This window comes from Ceratotherium simum, chromosome X (genome assembly GCF_057802395.1).
Source record: "Ceratotherium simum simum isolate JZ-2026a chromosome X, ASM5780239v1, whole genome shotgun sequence".
NCBI lineage: Eukaryota > Metazoa > Chordata > Mammalia > Perissodactyla > Rhinocerotidae > Ceratotherium > Ceratotherium simum.
Window position 1 is genome coordinate 142,795 of NC_141940.1, and position 25,670 is coordinate 168,464.

The following is a 25,670-nucleotide window of genomic DNA, read 5'->3' on the forward strand; positions in this document are numbered from 1 at the left end:
TGAAAGAAACTGAAGAAGACACAAACAAATGGAAATATATCCCATGTTCATGGAGCAGAAGAATTAATATTGTTAAAAACGTCCATACTACCCAAAGCCATTTACAGATCCAATGCAATCTCTATCAAAATTCCAATGGGTCTTTTCAGAGAAATAGAAAAAACAATCCTAAAATTTGTATAGAACCACAAAAGACCCCGAAGAACCAAAGCAATCCTGAGAAAGAAGAACAAAGCCAGAGGCATCACACTTCCTGATTTCAAACTATACCACAAAGCTGTAGTAATTAAAACAGTATGGTACTGGCATAAAAATAGACACATGGAGCAATGGAACAGAATAGAGAGCCCAGAAATAAACCCCCACATATATGGTCAACTAAGATTTGACAAGGGAGCCAAAAACGCTCAATGGGGAGAGGATAGTCTCTTCAACAAATGGTGTTGGGAAAACATGATAACCACATAAAGAAAACTGAGGTTGGATCCCTATATACACCACTCAAAAAATGAACTCAAAATGGATTAAAGACTTAAATGTAAGACCTGAAACCACAAAACTCCTAGAAGAAAACATACGGAAAAGGTCCTTGACATTAGTCTTTGCAGCGATTTTTAGGATCTGACACTAAAAGCACAAGCGACAAAAGCAAAAATCAACAAGCGGGACTATATCAAACTAAAAAGCTTCTGCACAGCAAAAGAAACAATCAACAAAAAGAAAAGGCAAACTACAGAATGGCAGAAAATATTTTGGATAAGGGGTTAATATACAAAATATATAAAGAATTCATACAACTCAATAACAAAAAATCAATCTGATTAAAAATGGGCAGAGGAACTGAAGAGACATTTTCCCAAGGAAGACATACAAATGGCCAACATGAAAAGATGCTCAGCATCACTAATCATTATGGACATGCAAATCAAAACCACAATGAGATATCAACCTCATACCTGTTAGCACTTGGCTATCATCAAGAAGACAAGAGATAACAAGTATTTGCGACCACGTGGAGAAAAGGGAACTCTTATGCACTGTTGGTGGGAATGTAAATTGGTTCAGCTACCATGGAAAACAGTATGGAGGTTCCTCAAAAAATTAAAAATACAACTACCATATATGATCTAGCAATTCCGCTTCTGCGTATATATGCAAAGGATATGAAAACAGGATATTAAAAAGATATCTGCACTCCCATGTTCATTGCAGCATTATTCACAATAGCCAAGAAATGGAAACAACATAAGTGTCTATCAATGGATGAATGGATAAAGATGTAGTATATATATACAATGGAATATTATTGAGCCATGAGAATGAAGGAAATTCTGCCATTTGCAACACATGGATGGATCTTGAGGGCATTATGCTTAGTGAGATAAGCTGGACAGAGAAAGACAAATATTGTATGATATTACTTATATGTGGAATCTAAAAATGCTGAACTTATAGAAACAGAGTAGAATAGTGATTACCAGGGGATAGCGGGTGGAGGAATTGGGGAGATGTTAAAGGGTACCAACTTGCAACTAAAAGAAGAATAAGGTCTGGAACTCTAGTGCATAGCACACTGGTTATAGTTAATAATACTGTAATATATACTGCAAAATTGCTAAGAGACTCGTTCTTAAATGTTCTCAGGACAAAAAAGAAATGATAATTTATGTGATGTGGTGGAGCAATTTGCTAAAGCTACGGTGGTAATCATATCGCAATATATAAATGTATCAAATCAACATGTTGTACACCTTAAACTCACACGATGTTGTATGTAAATTACATCTCTAAAAAAAAAAGGACAAGTGGAGATTTATAGCCAACAAGCAGAGTGAAAGAGTGGTCAGCGGATGGAAAATTACTAAGAGGAGACATCAAGGGTACGGGATTCTTGCTAAACTGGCCTAAAAGGATCTCTTTACAGGCAGGCCAATGACTTTTACATCAAAGGTAGGGGATGAGGAACTTGATCATCTATCAAGGGTGATCAGATATCAAGGGTACGGGATTGACTTACCAGAATTCTTGGCTAAGGCCAGCTTAGGCAGGCCAAGGACAAAGCCCAAGATGAGGCCTAGTCAAATAGAGGGCTCAGACAGGCCTGTCTAATGTTTGGTCAAGCAGAGAGTCTTCGTCATGTAAGACTTGTACACTGAAAACTACAAAACATTGTTGAAAAAAATTTAAAAAGACCTAAATAAATGGAAAGACATCTCATGTTCATGGATCAGAAGTTTAATATTGTTAAACTGGCAATACTCCCCAAACTGATCTACAGATTCAACACAATCCCTATCAAAATCCTAGCTACCTTTTTTGCAGAAACTGACAAGCTCATCCAAAAATTCTTATGGAAATAAAAGGTACCCAGAATAGACAAAGCAATCTTGAAAAAGAAGAACAAAGTTGGAAGACTCATACTACCTGATTTTAAAACTTACTACAAATCTACAATAATTATGTCAGTGCGGTACTGGCATAAGGACAGACATATAGATAAATGGCACAGAACAGAGAATCCAGAAATAATAAACCCATACACCTATGAATAATTCATTTTTGATAAGGGTGTTGCTAAGACTATTCACAATGGAGAAAGAAAAGTCTTTTCAACAAATGGTGCTGGGACAACTGGATATACATGTTTGAGAGAATTAAGTTGGATTCCTTTCTTACCTTATACACAAACATTAACTCAAAATAGATCATAGACCTAAATGTAAGAGCTAAAACTATAAAATTATTAGAAGAAAACACAGGAGTAAATTTCTGTGACTTTGGGTTAGGCAATGGTTTCTTAAATATGACATCCAAAGGACAAGTAACAAAAGGAAAAAATCAATTGGACTTCATCGAAATTAAAAACCTTTCTGCTTCAAAGGTCGCTATCAAAAAAGTGAAAAGACAACCCATAGAATACAAGAAAATATTTGCAAATTATATATCTGATAAGGGTCTAGTATCCAGAATATACAAAGAACACAATAAAAGACAACCCATTTAAAAAATGACAGTGGATTTTGAATAGACATTTCTCCAAAGATATACAAATGGCCCGTAAGCACATGAAAAGATGCTCAATACCATTAGTCATTAGGGAAATGAAAATCAAAACCACAATAAGATACCATTTCACACATACTAGATTGGCTATAATAAACAAGACACAATAAATTTTGGTGAGGATATGAAGAAACTGGAATCTTCATATATTGCTGTTGGGAACATACAATGGTGCAGCCACTTTAAGAAAGTTTGGCATTACTCAAAGGGTTAAACATGGAGTTCCCATGTGACTCAGCAATTCTACTCCTAGGTATATACCCAAGAGAACTGAAAACATAGGCTCACACAAAAACTCGTACACAAATGTTCAGAGAAGCTTTATTCATAATAATCAAAAAGTGGAAACCACCAAAATGTTCATCAACTGATGAATGGATAAATAAAATGTATCCATACAATGGAGTACTACTCAGCCATAACAAGGAATGAATTACTGATACATGCTACAACATCAATGAACCTCAAAATCATTATGCCATGTGAAAGAAGCCAAGATATAAAAGGCCACATGTTATATGATTCCATTTATATGAAATGTCCAGAATAGGCAAATCTATAGAGACAGAAAGGAGATTAATTGTTGCTTAGGTCTGGAGGTTGAGGGGGAAAGAGAAGTGACTGTAAATGGGTACAGGATTTCTTTTTGGGGTGATGAAAATGTTCTAAAATTGATTGTTGGAATGGTTGCACAACTCTGTGAATATAATAAAAACCATTAGATTGTATACTTTAAATGGGTGAATTGTATGATATGTGAATTATATCTCAATAAAGCTGTTAAAAAATCAAAGGGAGATGATTAGAAATGTTTTTGCTATATTTTTAATTTGCTGTTTCTGTAATTCTAAAGATAAGTAAGTCGTTTAAAAGGACTTGATTAAAACAGTTCATTTTCTGGGAACTTTATGCATCTGCAATAAATAATACCGTAGCGTTGCCTGCTTCTACTTTCAGGCAAAATAAATACATTTGGTGACCAAAAAAGAGGGAAAATAAATAGTTTTTTTTCCTTTTTTTTTTTTTTTTTGTGAGGAAGATCAGCCCTGAGCTAACATCCATGCTAATCCTCCTCTTTCTTTTGCTGAGGAAGACCGGCTCTGAGCTAACATCTACTGCCAAGCCTCCTGCTTTTTTTTTCCCCCAAAGCCCCAGTAGATAGCTGTATATCATAGTTGCACATCCTTCTAGTTGCTGTATGTAGGATGCGGCCTCAGCATGGCTGGAGAAGTGGTGCCTCGGTGCGCGCCCGGGATCCGAACCCGGGCTGCCAGTAGCAGAGCACACACACTTAACCGCTAAGCCACGGGGCCGGCCCAAGGGAAAATAAATATTAGTAGTTTTTTTTCAATAGGTTCTCTAGTCTGCATCTAGGCATATAATTAAAACTAAAATCAATGAAAGGAAATCACTTCAAATAGCCAATAGACATACATATCAAGAACCGCAAAATGTTTCTGCCGTTTGATTATTAATCCCATTCCTGGGAATTAATCTCAAGAAAATAAGAAAAATATAATAGACACAAAAACATTTATAACAGTACTGTTATCGTAATACAAACCTCTAAATCAGTGCCACCTAAGAGTGTTTGCTACTGCTTCAACTAAGTCTCTAAGCACATTGTTCAGTTTAATTGACATTTTCATAGCAAGACGTTCTCAATGAAGGAAGCACAGCATTGACTTACATTCTGGAGCAAGCTCCTTATCTGGTTATAAAACAGCATTCTGAGTAACAGCACTCTAAAGAACCCAAGTGTCCAAAATAAGGACACAATTGGTAACCTATGATGTAACTCAACGAAATACTGTTTGAGAAGAAAGTAGACTAACAATAGCTAACAATCATTCAGCTCTTACTATGTGCCAGGCACCATACCAAGTGCTTTACATACGTTACTTCTTTTATCCTGGTCACTGTAGGTTCTATTAGCAACTTTTTGCAGATTAGGAAATAAAGCTCAGAGACGTTAGAGGATTGATGGAGGGCTAACAGCAGGTAGAAAGTGAAATCAGCACTCAAACTCAGGCACGTATGACTCCCAGTCTCGATCACTATATTATACTGCCTCCACAAAACTGAATATAAACTATAATTATAACTATGTATACATGTGGATAAAAATTTAAAAGAAAGAAAATGGAGATGAATCTTTAGGATGGTGAGACCAACAACAAATTTTTAAAAATGTCTTTTCATAATTTGTAACTGTTTTAAGAATAAATGTCAAAGTAATTCAAATAGTAAATTCAAGATTATAAGTAAATGGACATTTATTAAATTTGACAATGTCTCAATTAAATATCTTATAAAGCAATTATATAATCATTTTTGTTCAATTTTATAAAAGTTGCCTGTGAGATATTCCCCTTAGAAGATATATTTAAGAGGATATCTTCTAAACTTGAGTATGCATTAGAATCACCTGCAGGGCTTGTGAAAACACAGATTACTGGGCCCCACTCCCAGATTTTCTGATTCAATAAGTCTGGGGTGGGGCCCAAAAATCTGCATTTCTAACAGGTTCCCAGGGGATGCTGATGCTGCTGACCCAGGGATTACACTGTGAGAACCAGTGCTTTAAAAAAATCAGCATCACCCTAAATCTAAATACCATTGCACAATCAATTAAAAAATAAACATGATGCATTTCTCTGGGTTATTTTAATGTGCTAAATAGGTTCCTGACAAAACATAGGCCAATGGAATTTATATCCCAGTTTTCTTCTAAAGAATACAGAAGTTTTTAGTTTCAGTTTTTGATCCAATTCTTTCTTTCTCTCAATCCAGAGCTACAAACTTTCTAAGGAGGTCAAATAGTTATACTTTAAGTATCTACTGATAATATCAGCTATCTGGGTATCTTCAGTCAAAACTGACTAAATTATTCTAAATTGCTGAACTGTTGTAAGAGTTTCAGAAATTAGTCTTGCTAAGCAAACTAACAAATTTAGAATGAAGAACAGTCATAAGTACTAAGAAGAAACCATTGATACAGTAAACAGTATCATAGGTAAGTAATCTCCATATCTCAGCTGACAATTAGCTTTCAATAATAAGAATAAGGAAGTGCTGTTTCAGCCTCTTCAGAATAATTTGACCCCAATCAAGTAATCTATTATCATTTCCCACATGCATGAGGACTATGCCATAAAACATACCTATGTTTCTGACCATGATTCCTTTCAGTTCATCCACTTGGGCTTGAGTCTCTATCACTTTGTCTAGGCCCTTATTCTCAGAGTGATGCTTCTATAAGAAAATAAGATTTGACTTATGGTACACAGACATTATTTACAATAGGAAAACAAAAGAAGAGGAATGACATTAAGGAGTGCTATAAAATCATGTCTCTATTGATACAAAGGATATAAGTCACTTCATTCAAAAATTGTTGCCAGACCTAGGAAAAAATATAGGCAGCATAAAAAATTCTACATATGAAATGTAAGCGTTATACTATAAAAATATCACCTTATTTTAAATAAAATAAAGCTAAATGTATTATAATATAGCAAATATACATCTGAGACTCTTGGGGCAGAAGTAGGGGGTAATATAATCTGTGCTCAGACAAGAAAGAAAGGAGAAAAGAAGACTGCAGTTGGGGCAGGGGGAACAGGACAGGGAAAGGGCACCCTAAATTGTTCCCCACTTCTTGGGTATGATGAGGTAGAGGCTGGCCCAGCTTCTGATCATCTGTTCTTATATCTGCTGAGATCAGAGTGTGTGTCCTATTTTTATCGGCTTCTTACAGGATCTAAAAATCTAAGACATTGATAATAGTGTGTATTTTGAAATTATTACACATAGCTAACATTTATGGAGTCCTTAATAAACGATATTCCAGTCACTTCACTGTGCTAAATGCTTCAAATAGGGGATGTTATCTAAGCCACCCAGAAACTCTATGATGAAGATGCTATTATTATCTCCATTTATAGACAAGGATCCTGGCACAGATTCAGAGGGTCATGCACATATCTGGAGCTAATGACAAACCAGCTAAGTTGAAAGTTCTGCTGCCAGAGTGCATTAGTATATCTTTGTTGGTGATGTTTTACACAGCTGCACATATATGAATGTTTCCTAGTGAAAAGTATGAAAGAAACCAACTGACTGAATAATAAAGATTTATAACTATTTACAAGAACTCCATCCCCAGAGGAATGCATATTTAGAAGCATAATATAGAAGTGAAAAGGAAAGCATTCAGTCACAATAAATCTTTTTTTTTCTGACTCACAACACAATCATAGATAGAACTTACATCTTTGCAGTCAAAACAGTTTCATGGATAAAAGGTAAGCGTTTTTAAAGGTCTCAACATCATCAGTTGTCAGGGAAATGCAAATTAAAACCACAATGAGATACCACTACACACCCACTAGGACGACTAAAATTAAACAGACAGACCATAACAAGTGTTGGCAGAGATGCAGAAACACTGGAACTGCCGGTGGGAATGTAAATGGTACAACTACTTTGGAAAAAAGTTTGATAATTTATAAAATTAAACATTACTCACCATATGACCCAGCAATTCCATTCCTAGGTATTTACCAAAGAGAAATAAATACATATATCCACACAAAGACTTGTACATGGATGTTCATAACAGCTTTATTCATGATAGCTGAAAACTGGAAGCAACTCAAATATCCTTCAACAGATGAATGGATAAACAAGTTGTGGAACATGCATAGAATACTACTTGGCAAAAAAAGGAAACTACTGACTTACATAGCATGGATGAATAGCAAAAGCCTTACACTGAGCAAAACAAGAAAGACACAAAAGAGTACATAATGTATGATTCTATTTATAGGAAATTCCAGAAAAGACAAAAAACTAATTTGTAGCAACAGAAAATAGAGCAGTGGTGGCTTGGGGCATATTGTGGGGGAGGGGACTGACTGCAAAGGGACATGAGGGAACTTTCAGGGTCATGGAAATCTTTTCTATCTTGAAAAGGGTGGTATTTCACAAATATACACATATGTAAAACTTCACTGAGCTGACAATTAGGTTCATATAGATGAACAGATTCTCATATGACTAATTTAAGCTGTTCAAAAATTAAATTTGCCTCATGGGAGGGTAGAAGGTTAATGTATAGGTTAAAAGGCCATTTGGCACGTTGAGTGGATTTATGCATTAGATGGGTAGTTGAAGTAGATGATCTTTAATGTCCTTCCCAATCCTGAGATACTCTGACCTCTATTAATAGAGAATATCACCGCTTATCAGCTTTCCATCCTAAAATGTCCCCTTTAACTTTCTTTATCAGGAAGTTTTATTATGTTGGCATATAATAACACAACCAGAAAAATAGATTGCAGGTCAGGGTCCCCTATATTCATGGTGCTTTAAGGTAATAAAGAAGATAGGAATCAAAATATTATATCCTGAGAAAGATCTTACCAGCTGTGCAGCCAAGACACTTGAGAACTCGCTATTCATGGCATATGGGAGTGCTGTCTGTGCTCTTGAACCATATGTAGTCTGGAACCTCTTCTTTATCTCATTCAGAAAATTAAAGGCTCGGGAACGTTCAAAGTCCTGAATAGAGACCAACACAGAGTTCACATTAGAAAGTAAACAAAGATGATATGGATGATTAACAACAACCATAAGAACAGCTAAACTTTACTGAGCAATGATTCTATGAGGAGGAACTAGCACTGACCTCATTTTACAGATAAGGAAACAAAGGCTCCAAAAAGAGAACTAACTTGCCAGAGGTCAAACAACTAGTAAATGAAAGAGCTGAGAGTCCAATCCAAATATGTTTGATGATTGCCAACTGAAGATAACAGCACCTAGGTTAGCTTCTTTTTTTTTTTTTTTTTGGTAAGGAAGATTGGCCATGAGCTAACATCTGTGCCAATCTTCCTCTATTTCATATATGGGACGCTGCCACAGCATGGCTTGAGGAGCGGTGTGTAGGTCTGTGCCCAGGATCCGAACCTGTGAATCCCGGGCCACCAAAGCGGAGGGCGTGAACTTAACCACTACACCACTGGACCGGCCCCCTAGGTTAGCTTCTTGAGAGCAGGAATTGGGTTTTACTTCCTCCATATCATTCACAGGATCTATCAGAAGGCCCAGCACAAGAAGATGCTTAATAAATCCATAACAGTAGTACAGTCTTTCATACGCAAAGATAACACTACTGACATAAACTTTGCATTGATTTTCAATAGTGGTGGTACATTTGAAAAGATCAAGTGATATACTCTTGTCTGGTCTCAGCCAGTCAAAAAGTGTGTGTGTGTGTGTGTGTATCAAATTATAGCTCAAGAAATATAAGACTCAACTCTGAGCATCCCAAATCTAGTGATATTTCTCATCTACTCCAAGTTTTTTCACATCAGTCATTTCAGATATAGCTGGGTTTTTTAAATAATTTAGAAAATACTGTGAAAACAGGGATAAAAATCATTGTGATGATCATTGTGGTTGGCACTCATCTCCATTTCACTCAAGATGATTAGTCTAAGCTAAGGGTTCTTAAACTGGGGTCAATGGTCCAAATTCAAGGGGTCTATGTACTTGGATAGAAAAAACATCACACCATTATTTTCACCAATCTTTAACCTAAATTTCAATTGTGAATGTAGGTAACAAACCAGAGTAGTATTAAACAGTACCTGTGACTTTGTCACCAATAGAAATCTTTTTTTATATACCACCAGTTACAGACATCTCAAAATATCGTTTATACACATCATCACTTCAAAATTATTATTATTAGTTATTAGACTCATTACTAGATCTTATTTAATGAATTCATAAAGAAGCGTATACATTACTATATAAATTTTTAAAATACTTTGAATACTGTATTTCAATATAATTGGTTTCATTTATAATCATGTGTTTTACTTCATACATTTAAAAACATTCCAGGAGGGACCCATGAGTGTCAAAGGGGTCTGTGACACAATAAAGGTTAAGAACCCTGGCCTATGGCAATCATGTCAGTTCCACGCCTCTTGTCAGTGATCAATTTAGAAATAAATATGTAACCCTAGTCCTAGCTAATAAGACATGAAAGGAAATCCACTTTGAAAGGAGGGAAAGGGGAGGGGAGGGTGTGCTTCTGGGAAAAGTTTCCTCATTCCTACAAGAAACTCAGGAAGACATAATCCCTCTTCTTTGGACACAAATAAATAAGCACGTGGCTCCATGCAATCATAAGGGCAATGTGTCTAGGAAGAAGCTGACACTAAGGATAGTAGAGGAGAGAAAGGACCTTGATAACGTTAAGTTACTGAGCATTTTGGGTCTAGAACCTACAAATACTCGAAAAACAACCCACCAATGTGAATTCAGGTTTACAAAGCTAATCATAATGTACTGTGATTTTGTTGTCCCAAAGCCCATATACATTAAAAAATTCACTAACTATTGATTGGAGGGATGAAATAATCTATTTAATAGTTCAGATAAATAAATTTTGATAGGATCTGATACCAAAGGGTCATAATTATGAACATCAATTCTCACCACACAATAGGATAAATGTAGAAGTTGCAAGAGGTTAAGCTAAAACTCTACCAAAACCAAGCTGATTTGCATATACCCAGATATCAACTTTCCTTGTCATTTGTTGCACTATATGATAAATGCAAAGTATAGAAAAAAATTTCCAGCTATGGACAGTTATATTTGCTTCACCTTTACCCACCACAGATATAGACAATAAAGAACTGACTCTATTAACAGTACACATAGTTAAATAGCAACATGTCTTCAAGTTACTTACATCATCAGTGATACAAAGATATACAATCCTGTCTTGGCAGATGTAATGAAACAAATAACTGTAGAATAAAAGATACAAAACTTACTGTGGTTATAAGCAATATCTCTTTCACATCTATCTTCTATCTATGTATAAGTAAATTTAGTGCTGCCAATGCAACCATATTATTTACAGATATTGTCTATTCTCCCTCTCCCCCTCCTATATATACCTATTTCTCTCAAGTCAAACTGATAAGAATAAATAAGAAATTAAAAGACAGTCTCTACCGTAGCTACATAGCACAACAGTGCACACATTACTCATTAAAATGATAGCTCCAAAAGCACAATTGGACTCTTAAGGCCTGAACAAGAGATGACATCTTAGGAGGGACACGGAATTAAGATTAACACCCAATAGGCCATATGGTCTTCCTTGCCTTCTCGTAAGATCTCAAAGCAAACACCTTTTCTACCAAATACTCAACAATAACATTTGTTTGGTATCTACATTGAGCCAGTTACTGGACTGGGTGCTGAGGATACAAATAAGCAAAACCATCAGTTGCTGCCTTCACAGAGATCACAGTGCAGGGAATCACAGAGCAGCATGGTAAGTAGGATGACGAGGAGTTAAAGGCAGTGGATGGTGCTCTGGGGACAGAGGAGGCACCTAACAGAGTTTGGTGAAGGATAACAGGAAATACATCCTGGAGCAAGTGATATCTGAGCCAAGACTTGAAAAATGAATATGAGAAGGCAAGGTGAAGAGCGAGTGAAGAGTGTTTCAGAGTGAGAGACCGATAAGCACAAGGTCTTGGAGATAAAAGAGCACGCAATGGGTTTAGGAAAGTAAAATTAGTTCACATGACTAGAGTCCACAATATAAGGAAAAAAATAAATTGCCTGTACAGATGAGGCTAAAGAATTAAGCAAATACCTGGTTACACAAGACTTTAAAACCTCACTATGCATTAACCTAAAACAACAAACAAAAATCAAAGGGTTTTAGCCTGGGGAGAGTGTGATCAGATTTGCCATATAGAAGAATGCTTTTACTAGACTGTGGAGAAATGACTGAAAGGAGCAGTAGAGCAGGTAAGAAATGATGAAATAGACTAAAATACTACGGGCAATGAAGAAGAAGGAACAGAGAACAAATAGGAGAACAGAACTTGATTACTGCCTATAGGGGGTGAGGCAGAGGGATAACTCAATTTTGCCTCCCAGATTTCTACCTTGGGCAAGTGGATAGACAGGAGTACCTGTTGAATTATACTATTAAACGTTCACATAGAGGCTAGATATGAATTAAAAGGAGGTATGGGAACTTAGGCAAAACATCTTTCTCCACTACTCTGAAAGTGTTCACATCAATACTACCAATGACTTCCACATTGCCATGTCCATTAGCTCTCTCTGAAACATCTGACAGTGTTGACCACTTCCTTCTTCTGGAAAGTGTTTTCTCTCCACTAGATTTCTTGACACCAGGCTTGCCTGGTTTGTGTGGTAGTCTCTTTCCCTCTCTGTTGATGTTTTCCAATATCCCTGCTTTTCTCACACACACACACTCCTTATGAGGTGGCATCCACTCTCATGTTTTGTTGTTGATGTTTGTTTTCTGCTACCACAATTATGATGATGATTTCCAAATCTATCTCCTGAGCTCCAGGCCTGCAAACGCTACTGTCTGCTAGACATATCCAACTGGACATACTATAGACAACTTAAACAAAACATGTCCAAAATGGAAGTCATCATTTTCCCCACAAAATTTGTTTCTCCTAAACCACACTTGGGAATAACTTGGCGCAAAGCCACAAAAGGTAATGAGGTATGGTCTTGTCATCAAGGAGGCAACAGTCAGGGGACAGAGACAAAAACTAAAGATTGCAATTATAATACACTGTGATAAGTGCTACACTATGAATAAACACAGGATGCTATGGAGACACACAAAAACGGGGCGCCTGGCCCAGTCTTGGAGTTCAGGGGTTTCTAAAGAGGAAGGATCTAAGCTCAGGAAGACAAAGTCAGATTTTTAAAAAGCAAATAAGATAAACACATTCCAGTAAAAGGTAATAGCTATTGCGAAGGCTAGGAAGAGAGAAAGAACCCAGCACTGAAATGTAAATAGCTAAGTATGGCTGGAGAACAAAACTGAGGGCTAAAGTAGTGAGAGATGTGCGAGATGAGGCCAGAGAAAGGAGCAGGGGCAGACCTTGAAGAATCTTCCAAGTCACGTTAAGAAACTTTATCTCGAGGGCAAGGAGTACGATCTGAAGGAAGGAACATGATCAGAACTGCCCTTTCAGAAGGCTTAAAGTGATAATTAAGAAAGTATTTCATTTGAGACCTGTGAAATGAGCAAAAGTTTACCAGGGGGCCTAGGAGGGGAAGGACATTCCAAGATGCAAGCAAAAGCATGAAAAAAATATGCCAAAGCTTGAAATAACACAGCTAGGTCAGGAAATGGCAAGGAGTCCTATAGAGATAAGGAAGAAAGGTCAGAAAAGGACAAAATTGTGAAGGCTGAGTTTGGGCTTTATTCTAAGAGCAATAGGTTTTAAGCAAGAAAGTATAAGCACAGGAATGTGAAATACAGATTTAAGGAGGGAGCAACTAGAAGCAGAAAAACCAGTTAGGAGGAGGCTAGTAGAAATGAGAAACAATGAAGGCCTGAACTAACACTATGACAAGTGGCAACAGAGGAGAGGGAACGGATTGAAAAACCTCTTGTAGGAGAATGGCAAGGATCTGGTGAAGAAGTCAAATAAGATTCTGAAGTTCTAGGCTTAGCCAACTGAATGGCTGGTGATGCTGTTAAAGAAGAAAGGAATAGCAAGAGGAAGATCAGATTTCAGGGGGGAAATACAGTAAAATGGACTTTTTTCTTTTAGTGTACAGTAACAAAAGATATTTTTGATTGGAATGATGGAACATGATTATAGGAAAGTAACCAAAGCAGCAGGTTAAAAGAAAAAACAATTCAGTGATGGAGCCTCACTCCTGAGGATACCAGGCAGGACTGGATCAGGATGCAGGTAGAGAGGCATGGCAGATGGATAACGCTGCCTTCTTGTACTATAACCACATTTTCATTGGATTCCATATTCTAGCTTCCCTTGTAGCTAGATATGGCTATGTGACTAAGTTTTGGCTGATAAAATGTGAGTGGAAGGTATATGCCCCACTTTCCGGTCTTGCTTCTAAAAGGACTGCACGTGCTTTCCCTGGGCATTTTCCTGGGAACTGACTAGAAACACAGATTGTAAGCCTAATAAATTTTTGAAGACACTCTAAAGCCATAGTCACAAGAAGCTGGGATTATTTAACCCTTAAGTCAACCTCTGGACCGTTAAACTACACCAGCAAGCAGCAGACCACAAAACCTGTACAGTTCCCAAAGACGACACACTCTCTAACACCCATTTTGGATGTGGTCAGAGAGGATAATGCAACAGAAAAAGACCCCTGGAGAACAAAGCCAGGAGTCAGGGAGAAAAGATGAGGGAGTTCCTCCAATAAAGCAGAACCACTAACCACTCCCGGGTCAGAACAGGGAGTCTTTGAAACTGCTGTGAAGTAGTTATTTGAATACTGCTAGGAAGCAGTGACTTCTATGTGTTTCTCGTTCTTCCCTTTTCTAAATGGGAGTTTGTAGCTTCCAATGCGGTGATGTTGTTCTTATTCCACCACTGTCTACTGGGTTGCACTGGAGGAGCAGGGGGAACATACAACTTGTCTTTTAGTTTATGGTCAATGGGCCATAGGAGCCACCCCTGGGCCTGATGGAAAGGACCGTGTATCACCCAGATTCTCTGGACTTGGAGCTGGACACAGTGACCAAGTAAGTTTTTGGGGCCACCTCCTGCAGACAGAAGGCATGTTCTATGTTTGGGAAGAAGAGTACACCCAGATATTTGGGTGGCCCAGACGAGCAGACTGGAAGATTGCAAGTTGTCTCCTGATATCCTATAACTTCTTCCAGAGTAACAGAGTTTTAGCTGAGCACAGGGCTGCACAGCTAGAAATGACAAATCCTGGCCTCCCTTACAGCTAGGTTAGCTACATAACTACACAGCGAACAATAAAATGTAAGCAGAAGCTTCTGAACAATAAAATGCCCGGCCACTTCTGGACTTTGCCTTTAAAAATACTGGGCAAACACAGGGAGGTAACAAGAACTGAAGGAGCTGACTTGGCCAGAGTTGCAAAGCACTAACTGAAAATGGCAGAGCCATCCCACCAGCCCCGAAGTACTCATCTCTGGGCTAGCTCATTAAAGTTAACACTGTGTTTTGGGGTCTCTCTTACAATAGCTAAGACTAGATCCTAAATTATACAAGGAGTTAGCCCTGGAAGCAATAAGGACCTCCTTCGGAGATAAGAACTAAGGAAAGTAGGATGGGTTAAGTAATAAAAGTTTTTCTAAGTATTAATGAGAAAGGTTGAGGTACTTTTTATCTGATTACTAAGATTTCCCATCTATGCCCTCTCCAATCCATTCTCCAACCAGCCACCAAAGTGGTCTTTCTAAAGCAAAACCTGATCATGTCACATCACTGCTGAAAATCTTCAATGCTTTCCCACCGCCCACAGGGTAAAGTCCAATCTCTTAACATGGCCTATGAGGCTCTCCATGACTTCTCTTCTACCCATCTCTCTAGCTTTATTTTCACCATGCTGGGCACCAGTCACAGAGAACCATCTGTAGTTCCCTAAACATGCCCTATGATCCCATGCCTCCATACTTCTCTACCAGCTGTTCCTTCTACCTGGAATGCCATTCCCCTATCCACTACCTCCCACCCTCTACTATAATTATCTATGGATTTGACTGTCTCCTTCATTAACCTATCCCCTCTATGAGGGAAAATACTGCATAATTTCTTGTTGTATCCCCAGCACCAAGCAATAGTCAAGTGTTCAGTAAATGTTTACTGAAAGAATGTACAAAGGAATATTATTTATCATATCTGTATCGTTTCACATATCCTGGAGCTCTATATCAGTCATTTTTACATCTAACATTTCCATATCTTTCTTTAAAATATTAATATCACTTCAATGACAGAATAAAATAATTTCAAGTTAAATTTATAATGCACAGAACCAGACATTTCTAAGCTAGTAAATGTTACTGTTCTGTTTGCTTATTCAAATTATCTACTGAGAAGCTAGTTTTCTACTACTCTGATTATAATAATAGAATTAACTTTTTTCCGCCCTCTACCCATGCAGAGCAGAACTCACTTGCCATGTGAGTAGGTTAGTTTGTTATTTTCAGAAGGTATCTTAGCCAGAATCTGCTCTGTCACTTCCAGGAAGTTTCCTCCACACCAAGCATGTTTGGCAAGGATAGTAGTTCCCCTGGCAACAACAGCAAAAAGAATGGCCATGGCTTCAATCTATCAAAAGGAAAAAAGACATACAAGACTTAGAATATTTCTTTGACGTGATCTTTCAAAAGTAACTTACTATCATTTACCAACATCTACATGGAGACAGTAATGACCAAGGTGCTATAACATTAAACATAACAGACTTAAGAAGGTCACAGTCTTGTACAAGCTTACAACCTAAACGTTGATATGTATACATATATAGGAACATACCAAATATGTACACGTATATACAATGTAATGCATATGTGATACACACATATATACATTACATTGATAGGTTGCATTTAAAAATTATACAGCACAAACTGATATCGTTCCTTGAAAAGCAATGACCACAGATAGATGGCAAACGGACATAAAGATGTCTTCATTCTTTAATGCAGTAATCCCATCCTGAAAATTTATCCTAGGGAAATAGTTCACAATAGTTCACAAAGATATCTATTAAGAATAATAATAGCCCATATTTATTAAGTATTTACTATGTGCCAGGAAACATTTTAAGCACTTTACAATTATTAACTCATTTAATCCTTACATCAATGAAATTATACACTATTATGACACACATTGAAATGAGGAAACTAAAGTATAGATGACTTAAATAATTTTCCCAAAATTACAGAGCTAGTAAGTGATAAGAGTTGGGATTTAAACCCAGGCAGTATGGTTCTAGAACCCACAATCTTATCCTCATACTGTATACTGCCTCTACTATAAAGGTATTATCCATAACAGAAACAAAGTGAAAATAACCGAAACCTTCCACAAGAGGGTAATGGTTCTATAAATTATGGTAAGATCCTTCATAAACAAAACATTTCTACAATACAGCGTGAGTTATTTTTCTCATGTTTATGAATTTGTACTATTTTTTCCTACAGAACAGGCTTGTTTCTCTTATCTAATGGCATAAACTTATAAAAAGAGATGACCAAATGCCTTCCTATTCTTCAATTAACTCTTTGACCTAATGTTATTTGTTAACATGTTCAGTTTCATCCAGTAGGCCAGTGGTTCTCAAACTGTAGTGTGAATGAGTCATCTTAGGTGGCAGAGTGAGAGTCACTTGTTAAAAATTCAAATTCTTGGCATCATCCCTTGAAATTCTGATTCAGTAGGCCTGAGGTAGGACCCTGGAATATGTATTTAAGACAAGCCTGTCTGGATTCCCATAACTATATTTGGCAAAACACAGCAACAGACTATAAAGTACTTGAGATTAGGGAATTTACTGATTCCTTCCTGGAATCACAGCACTGAAGGACAGCACAGAGAGCAGAAGCAGCGCTCATCTGTCTCTTAGGCTGACTCTTCTTCATTCCACTCTCTAAATGAGGGCATTCCCCAGGGTTGTGTCCTCAGCCATCTTTTTTCTGGATTTCTCCCTACACATACTTAGCAAGTTAAAACTTCCAAATCACTTTCTGATACATTATATCCCTCGATGCTAAAAGCCTCAACTGACCCTGTAACATGCTCCGGGTACTGCTCCATTTCTTAAAATCGTCATTTACACACTATCTCTGCTTATTCACCTCCTTTTAACCCTTCAACTTACTATAATCTGGCTTTTGCCCTCAACACTCCACAAAACCGCACTTACTAAGATCACCAACAGCCTCTGTTGCAAAATTCAGTGGTCACTTCTCTATTCTTACTTTACTTGACGTCTCAAGAATAGTCAACACCATTGACTAACCCTCCTTCTTGACACACTCCTACATGTCTGGCTCCTTCTAGAGATTAGTTCTGTGCTCTCTTATCCCTAGCTCATCTAGACTTGACATTTTAAACATGATTTATTTGCTGGAGACACATTGCATACAGAAAAAAAAAAAAGGCACAACCAAAGATCAGGGAAAACCAAAGACAAAACTCAAGGCAGGGGAAAGGCAAATGAATAGGGACTTAGAAAGAAGACTGAGGAGGACCAAATGGGAAAGTGAGAGGAAAGCCAGAAGAGTGTGGCAGCCTGGAAGCCAAAGGGAAAGAAAGCTTCAAGAAGGAACAAGTATCAGCTGCTAGCTGTGCTCACTGATGCACAGTATGAAGACTGTAAAACAGTCACTGAAATTTTATAAGGAAGGAGGTCATTGGTTAGGTAAAAGAAACACGCAGTGGGGTGGAACAAAAACACAAAGAAAGAGAGATAAGAAATCATATTGTTCCTGAGACAGAGAGACGAAAAAGTAGCAGCTTCAGTCCCTTAGCAGCTTCAAGAAAACTGAGTTTGATAACAATACAAAAAGACCATAAGTTCATCATGAACTGACATAAGGTAAATTGCTTAAAATGCTTATCTAATCTTAAATTACATTAAGAAACAGGGTGTCTTGATCTCTTTAAGTACTACTGCCATTATACTCCGTGCTGATTAGGACACATGTGGAATACTGAGTTCAATTCTGGGTACAGTATTTCAAGATTGGACAGAAAGGCAAGAGTATGGGGGAGAGACCTGGAGGCTGTATCATTTGAAGAATGGCTAGAGGAACTAGAAATATTTAATATGAAAAAGAGAAGACTTAGAGGGATGATGATAGCAGTCTTCAAGTTTATATAAAGTACAGTCACCTGGAACAGGGAGCGTGTTATTCAGAATATAACTGGAAACAATGAATATGAGTTATAGGGAAGCAGGGCTTTGTTGAATAAAAGCAGTCCCCAATTAAAAAATGTCTGACTGTTAAACATCAGGTACATAGCAACAGAAACTTTACTTTCCTCTCAGGTATCACTAACAGGAATTTCTTATTCTCTCCTATACTGCTAAAAATCCCACCTTTAATCAAGTCTCACCTGCCCCCACTGTAACTCTCTTGCAATAGAATCTGTAATGTATTAATGAGTATTGGGATAATAGAAACAACTGTGGCAGAAAGAATACTACATTTGAAGTTAGAAAACCTGGCTCTGCTAATTATTAGCAGTATGTGAATGTCTAATAAATCACAAAGTGCTATATAATATTCAAGAAGAAAAAGATTGAAAAGATAAGACAGAGAAGAAAAAAAAAGATAATGGAATATAAAGGAAAGCCCTGTCTCCACACTGTTCCTCCCTGTTCTCTTATTCACTTCTTGCTTGGTCCCAAAGCCATCATCCCAATTCTACTTCATTCCTGCTAAGAATCCTGTATGAGTTTCCTAGGGCTGCTGTGAAAAAGTACCAAAAGCTACAAGGCTTAAAACAACACAAATGTATTGCCTCATAGTTCTGGGAGTCAGAAGCCCGAAATCAAGATGTTGGCAAGGCCATGCTCCTTCTGAAATCTGCAGGAGAGAATCCTTCCTTGTCTCTTCCTACTTCTGGTGGTTTGCTTGCAATCCTTGGTGTTCCTTGGCTTGCAGCTGCAGCACTTCAATCTCTGCCTCCATAGTCACATGGTGTTCTCCATGTGTGTCCATGTCTTCATTCTCTGTGTCTCTTCTCTTCTTATAAGGACACCTACTCCAGTATCACCTCATTTTAACTTACATCTTAATTACCTCTGCAAAGACCCTATTTCCAAATAAGGTCGCACTCACAGGCACCAGGGGTCAGGATTCAACATGTTTTTTGAGGACACAACAAACCCCTGTCCTAGAAACTCACTGTTCCTCCAAAATCATTCCTTCCTTCCCCTCTCCACATATTCACATCACCCCAACTTGCCTCCCTCTCCTCTCCAAAACCTCTATCCTGTCTCTTTCCTTACTCATATTAGAGGCGTGTCCTTCAAGCAATGGGCCAAAAGGGCAACCTCCAACAGTTTGGAGTTAGAAAGTCCTGTTTCTACTGCCTAGAAAGGTTCTAAGGAAAGGATACTTTTGTTCCAGTTGCTATGATTCCCAAAAAAAGATAGGCTATGAGGAATCCAAATGAGATTTTGGATGTAGTTTTTTATAGAGGAATTATTATAAATTGTGGTGAAGGTCTTTAGGTCAATTCAATTAAAAGTTAAGTAAGATGCTACTGGTTGGCATAACAACCGAAAGGTCATGAGTAGTATTATTTATAGAGGAAAATGCATCCAGAGTTTCAAACAATAATCTTACAAAGGAAGTTTTGGAATATAGCCATTTGTAAGTAAGGGATTCCCTGTATTAAAAGAAATTGCTAACAAAATAGCACAGCAATGATGCAAACGCTCCTCCTCAGTGGAGGCATTTTCAAGTGGAGGTTGAAGACAGTTTCAGGGAACTGAGTAGGGAAAAAGATCAAATCAGTGTTATTCACACTCAAGTCCATGTGCTTTGAGAAATTTTTAATTCTGTATTTTAATTCTGATAACATTAAAACATGTATATGAATATTCTGGATCATCTACATGTATACCTTATAAATGAGCAATGATCCACAATTTAGTGCTACATTTGCATTATGAAGGCACAGGTGCCAAGAAATGCCCTAAAATGATAGTGCTTAATTTTTAATGTCTTGGAAGCATGTCTGGATGCTCTTAGGTTGGCACATCCTAAAATCATAATGACAATCATGACTCAAGTCTTGTATTCCTATTGTATTTTTTAATCTGTTATAAAGACAGAATTTATCTTTTGCAGTAACAATTTACAACTGAAAGAAATCTGCATGGAAAAAAACTTTAAGAATTGAGACTTTTATCTGACATTCTGAAAATGACAATGTAGCAGAATAACATTAACACGTAAATTATCTCAGGCTAAGGAGAAAATAATACTCAAAGATGTGTTTGTATCAAGTGGAAACCAAATAATACCATAACGTGCTGTGTGAATAAAGGTTGTGAAACTGTTCAAACAGAAAAAGAAGTGGAAGAATTAACTCGTCATGTAGTACATGGTAATAGTCAATGCAAAATTAAAAGAAAGCATTCTGAATCATTATTTATATTATTTAAAGGGGATATATTACGTTAATCCTTGCAACAGTTCCTTAGCAGAATGTTTAATAGGAAATAACACAATGGAAATTAAATTTTTTCCACCCCTGTATCATGGGGCATACTATTAAACTGGCCCATTAAATTAAACGGGGGGGCATGGCAGGTGCTCAGAAAAGAAATGAGAACTCATTTTAAGATGGAGCTATGGAACAAGAGAAGGCACAGAAGTTAGAACAAGCTAGGGAAGGTAAACAAACTAGCCTGATGAGATGGAATGATTCACATTTGTTGAATGAGAAAGTTTAGGGATAAGCCTAATGGCCTTATATAAAGAAGGCCTTGTATAAATTCATTTGGATTGGATCAAATAGTTTTCCTATTTCACTTCAACGCATATGTTCTGAGGGTTTACCATCTGGCAGTCTATGTAGTAGACACTGGAGGTATGAAGATCAGTAAGAAAGGACCTCTATACTCAAGGTAGCCATAGTACAATGGGGAATACAGACATAAACAAATAAATGCAATAAATTGTAATGAGTGAATAATCTACGAATGTACACAATTATTCAGGAGATTTCTTAAAGTTTTGTGATTATCTCACCTTGGATGAAGAAAAAAAGAATGCTGGTGTCAGCCTATGTATTAGGAATTTCCTCAGTATGCTGTTACAATTATTTCTCTTGGAAATGGTGTCAAAGCGTCTATTTTATCCTCACTAGGTTCCCAATGCCCAGTACAGTGCCTGGCATATAATAGTCCCTCAAATATTTGTTGAACAAATGAACAGACACTGAGCATGTTTTGGTTTTAAATATACTATAAATGACACATAATTTTATATTTAGTAGGACCTGGCAAGAAGAGTATTTTGATTACTAAACTATCTCCCCAAGTAAGATAAAGAAGTTGAGCTGAGAGTAATCCAATCCCCAACTCTTCTGCCTGGGTCTTAGGAAGAAATAAGCCAAGGACTGATAAACCACCAATTCTGGTGTAATAACCTTGGAAGAGACAGAAGAATGAAGAACAAACATTGATATAACGCTCTGAAACCCAATTCAATCTCCTTGACTTTCTCAGGATAGGAGCCAACCCTGCCAACAGTCAATCACCTGTTCTGTTTTGCAGTAACCACCACCACCATATAACATCATCTTGATTATTCCTGTTTGCCCACACCCACATACAAACTTGTAAGCTACCAAGAGGAGCGATCTCCTATGTCGTTTCCAGCTATAGCTCTTGCACTTAGAAGAGTGTCTAGCACATATTAGCTGTTCAGTAAATATGTGTTAAACATATGAGTGAGTCTGCTTTCAGCCACTGCTATTCAAAGGGAAAGAAGGTCCCAAACATGACAGTATCCTCTGGGATCAAGGGTGAGACAATGGAGGTACAGGCAGTTGAGAGCAATTAATAAGACAGAAAGAAAAGGACTTGATAACTGATTCTTTGTGGGGGTTACGGGAGAGGGAGATATAAAGTATTTACCAATGAGTCTAGTACACAGAGTTTGTTAAATATTGGCTGATAACAATAACAACAACATACATGTCTGACGCTGAGGAAATAGCACTGGGCGGAGATACAGAGTTCCTATCCGACCTGAGGAAGAAGATGAACGTTAACACTGGGCGGTGGAAGAAGGGCACGCAGAGGGGTAGAAACCCACCAAGGAGCTCAGAAGTAGGAGGTGAAGAAGACAGTGACGTCATCGAAACAAAGGCGTAGGGAGGTGTTTTCAGAAGATTCAGGAGATCTCAAGAGATTCAAATGCTACAGAAAGGTCTTGCAGAATGCGAACAGAGGGAAAGTTAACATTTTTCCCCTCCTGTAACAACAACTTAAGTGACGCATTCTGACACTATTTAACCAGAGGCCTTCTCAGTGGCATAACGCACTTCGCCAAAACTAGACCTGACCGACAACTCGAACTGTCGACATCAGAGAAGCCCAAGTCACCCTTGTCCTGCCTCCTCGCTCCACCCCAGCACCTTCCCGTCGACACCTCCACCCTCCCTCCGGCGTCGTCTCCCCGCCTTCCGCCGAGCGCGCCCCGCTCCATTTACCTGTCCGGGCACCCTCTGAGAGCGCCCGGGCTCAGAACACAGGAGCGCGGGTCAGCACGAGTTCAGCGAGTGTCCGCTCCCAGAGGAGGCTGGGACCGGACGCCACCGGCTTCCGTGTAAAGCCCCCCGCCCACGCGCGGCCTCCTGGGAATGGGAGCGCTCCTCCAATGGGAGCGTGTGGCGGGGCGGGGCCTACCGTGTTCCCAGCCCCCGCACTTCCCCGGAGCCGCACTGCATTCCGGGAGTGGTAGTTCCGACTGGCGTATTGTCGAATCTGTCACCCGCTGGGTCGACAACTTTTGTCGTAAACAACATCAAGTGCTGTTCCTCCGGGAAAACGAGAGGATGCAGAGCCACAAAGAGTCCACCAGCATTGAGTCAGCGGGATAAATGTAAAGCCTAGCTTTCCTCGTCATCTCTCCGTTTAGTCTCAGCAGGTAACGTGGCCTGTTACTTCACAGACGAAATAGAATTCATCTGACAGGCACTCCCTCTACTTTCGCTACGAAATTTTCTAACGTCCTTGGAACCCTCAGCGATCGTTTCTCCCATTCTTTTGCAATAATAATAATAATAATAATAATAATAATAATAATAATAATAAACAACTACTCTCTTTTGATCTAAGCTCCCCCGTCCCCTTTACATCCCTATTCCTTCTTGCCAACTCAAAAGCTAGCTCCACTGATGAACCCTTCTGTCTCGGGACTCCTCAACGGCTCCCTGCTTACTCGCTCTTTATCAGCATTTAAAGACTGTCAAAGTTTCTCTTATCTAAAACATTCCAAACTTACCTTTGTCAACCTCACACCCCTCAAAACCCTCACCACACACAGACTTAACCTTGGGGTCTTTATCCCACCTCTCCTTTCCAGGCAAAATTCTCAACAGTGTTGCTAAAACAAATAGATACTTTTCAACCATTACCATACTTCAACTCTGCAGGATTTTACGTTCATTATTTCCTGCTTCTTGAAACCCTCTGTCTTAGTCAGTTTGGGCTGTTTTAACAAAATACCACAGACTGGATGCCTTAAACAACAGGAATTTATTTCTCACAGTTCTGGATGCTGGGAAGTTTCAGACCAGGGTCCCAGTATAGTTCGGTTCTGGTGAGGACCTGCTTCCTGTATCCTCACATGGCAAAGAGACATCATCTCTCTCACATCTCTTATAAAGGCACTAATCTCATTTATGGGGGCTCCACCCTCATGACCTAATTACTTCCCAAAGGCCCCACCTCCAAATACCATCACATTGAATATCAGGGCTCCAACATATACATTTGAGGGAGGGGGAACACAAACATTCACTTCATAGCACCCTCTATTCTCTTAGCTCTTTCTAAGATGCTGTACTCTCCTGGCTTCCTGCCCACTTCTGTGGCAGCTCCTCATTTTCATTTGAAATGTTCATGTTCCATAGGGCTCTGCCCTACACTCTCTTCTTTTCTTACTCTTCACACTTTTCTTGGGTGATCTTAACCATTCCCATTGCTTTGGTTGTCATCAGTATGCTGATGATTCCCACATATAGGAAGCCCCAACAAGACTCCTGTAACCCAGACTGAAATATCTAATGACAGCTGGGCAGCTCTTTCAAGTACCTAAATCTTAGCAGTAGTCCTCAGTTGACTTAATACATTTCTACTCTCCCCTCTCCCATAACCGGCTCCTCTTTCTCCTCTAATCCCATCTCACTGAATGGAACAACCATGCAATCAGTTGCCCACAGCAGAATGCTGGGTATCATTTTTAATGCTTTCCCTCCCTCAAAGCTCACTTCTAAACAATCAGCAAGCCATATTAATTCTATCTCCTAAATATCTCACTTGTCAAGCTTCAGTTTTCTCATTTTTAAAATAAGGATAATAATAGTACCTGTCTTCAAGGATTGTTGCAATGATTAATGAACAATAGTGCCAGGCAGAGAGTAAGCACTCAAGGACAATAAGTATTTATTGAACAAGCATTGTATTTGTAATTAGTTATCCTTCATTAGATCTTACATAATGATAGCATTTACTTTTATTTAGTTTATATTTAGCAAGAAAGAAAAGGAAAAATCAGAAATGGTGAGATATTTTGTGCAAGTTACCCCCACTCCACTCCTCAGTATTTTTCCAAGCATGACAAAAATATAGTACTGGTCATAAGGCACTATACACATGGTTCTACTCTAATATGTGCAGGATATACCATACTTTATTTATTGTTATGAGTTCTTGGGGGGCTATAGACAAACTGAAGTATATTCAGATAATCCTGACTAAAATGATCCGGGCACTAAAAATCAGAAGTAATGTCTTTGTACCTATAGTATCTCCTTCACCATCCCACCCCCGCCCCCAACTCCTCATCGCTTGAGATTGCTCTATTTAGAACAAAACCTGATCACTTCAAAATCCTACTTAAAACCCTTATTGGTTCCCCATTATATACTGGGTAAAGCCTAAGATCTCAACACAAAATTCATGGCCCGCCATGATCTGACCACTCTCTACCTCTCCTGCTTCATATT

General features: G+C 38.3%; 1 protein-coding gene across 2 annotated transcripts in view; it reads right to left on the bottom strand.

The window, feature by feature from the left end:
* Positions 1–23,272, bottom strand: part of VAMP7 (vesicle associated membrane protein 7) — a 43,103-nt gene extending 19,831 nt beyond the window's left edge. The window contains exons 1-6 of one of the 2 annotated variants that reach the window (XM_087427159.1): positions 23,151–23,249; positions 22,633–22,686; positions 16,078–16,232; positions 10,838–10,895; positions 8,491–8,628; positions 6,228–6,318 (exon numbers count right to left, since the gene is read on the bottom strand). In XM_087427159.1, coding sequence (XP_087283285.1) covers positions 6,228–6,318; positions 8,491–8,628; positions 10,838–10,895; positions 16,078–16,223 — 433 coding nt within the window. In that variant the 5' untranslated portion in view covers positions 16,224–16,232; positions 22,633–22,686; positions 23,151–23,249. Of the gene's footprint in view, positions 1–6,227; positions 6,319–8,490; positions 8,629–10,837; positions 10,896–16,077; positions 16,233–22,632; positions 22,687–23,150 lie in introns of both variants that reach the window. The other variant, XM_004443572.3, reaches the window with a different exon arrangement.
* Positions 23,273–25,670: the final 2,398 nt, after the last annotated feature.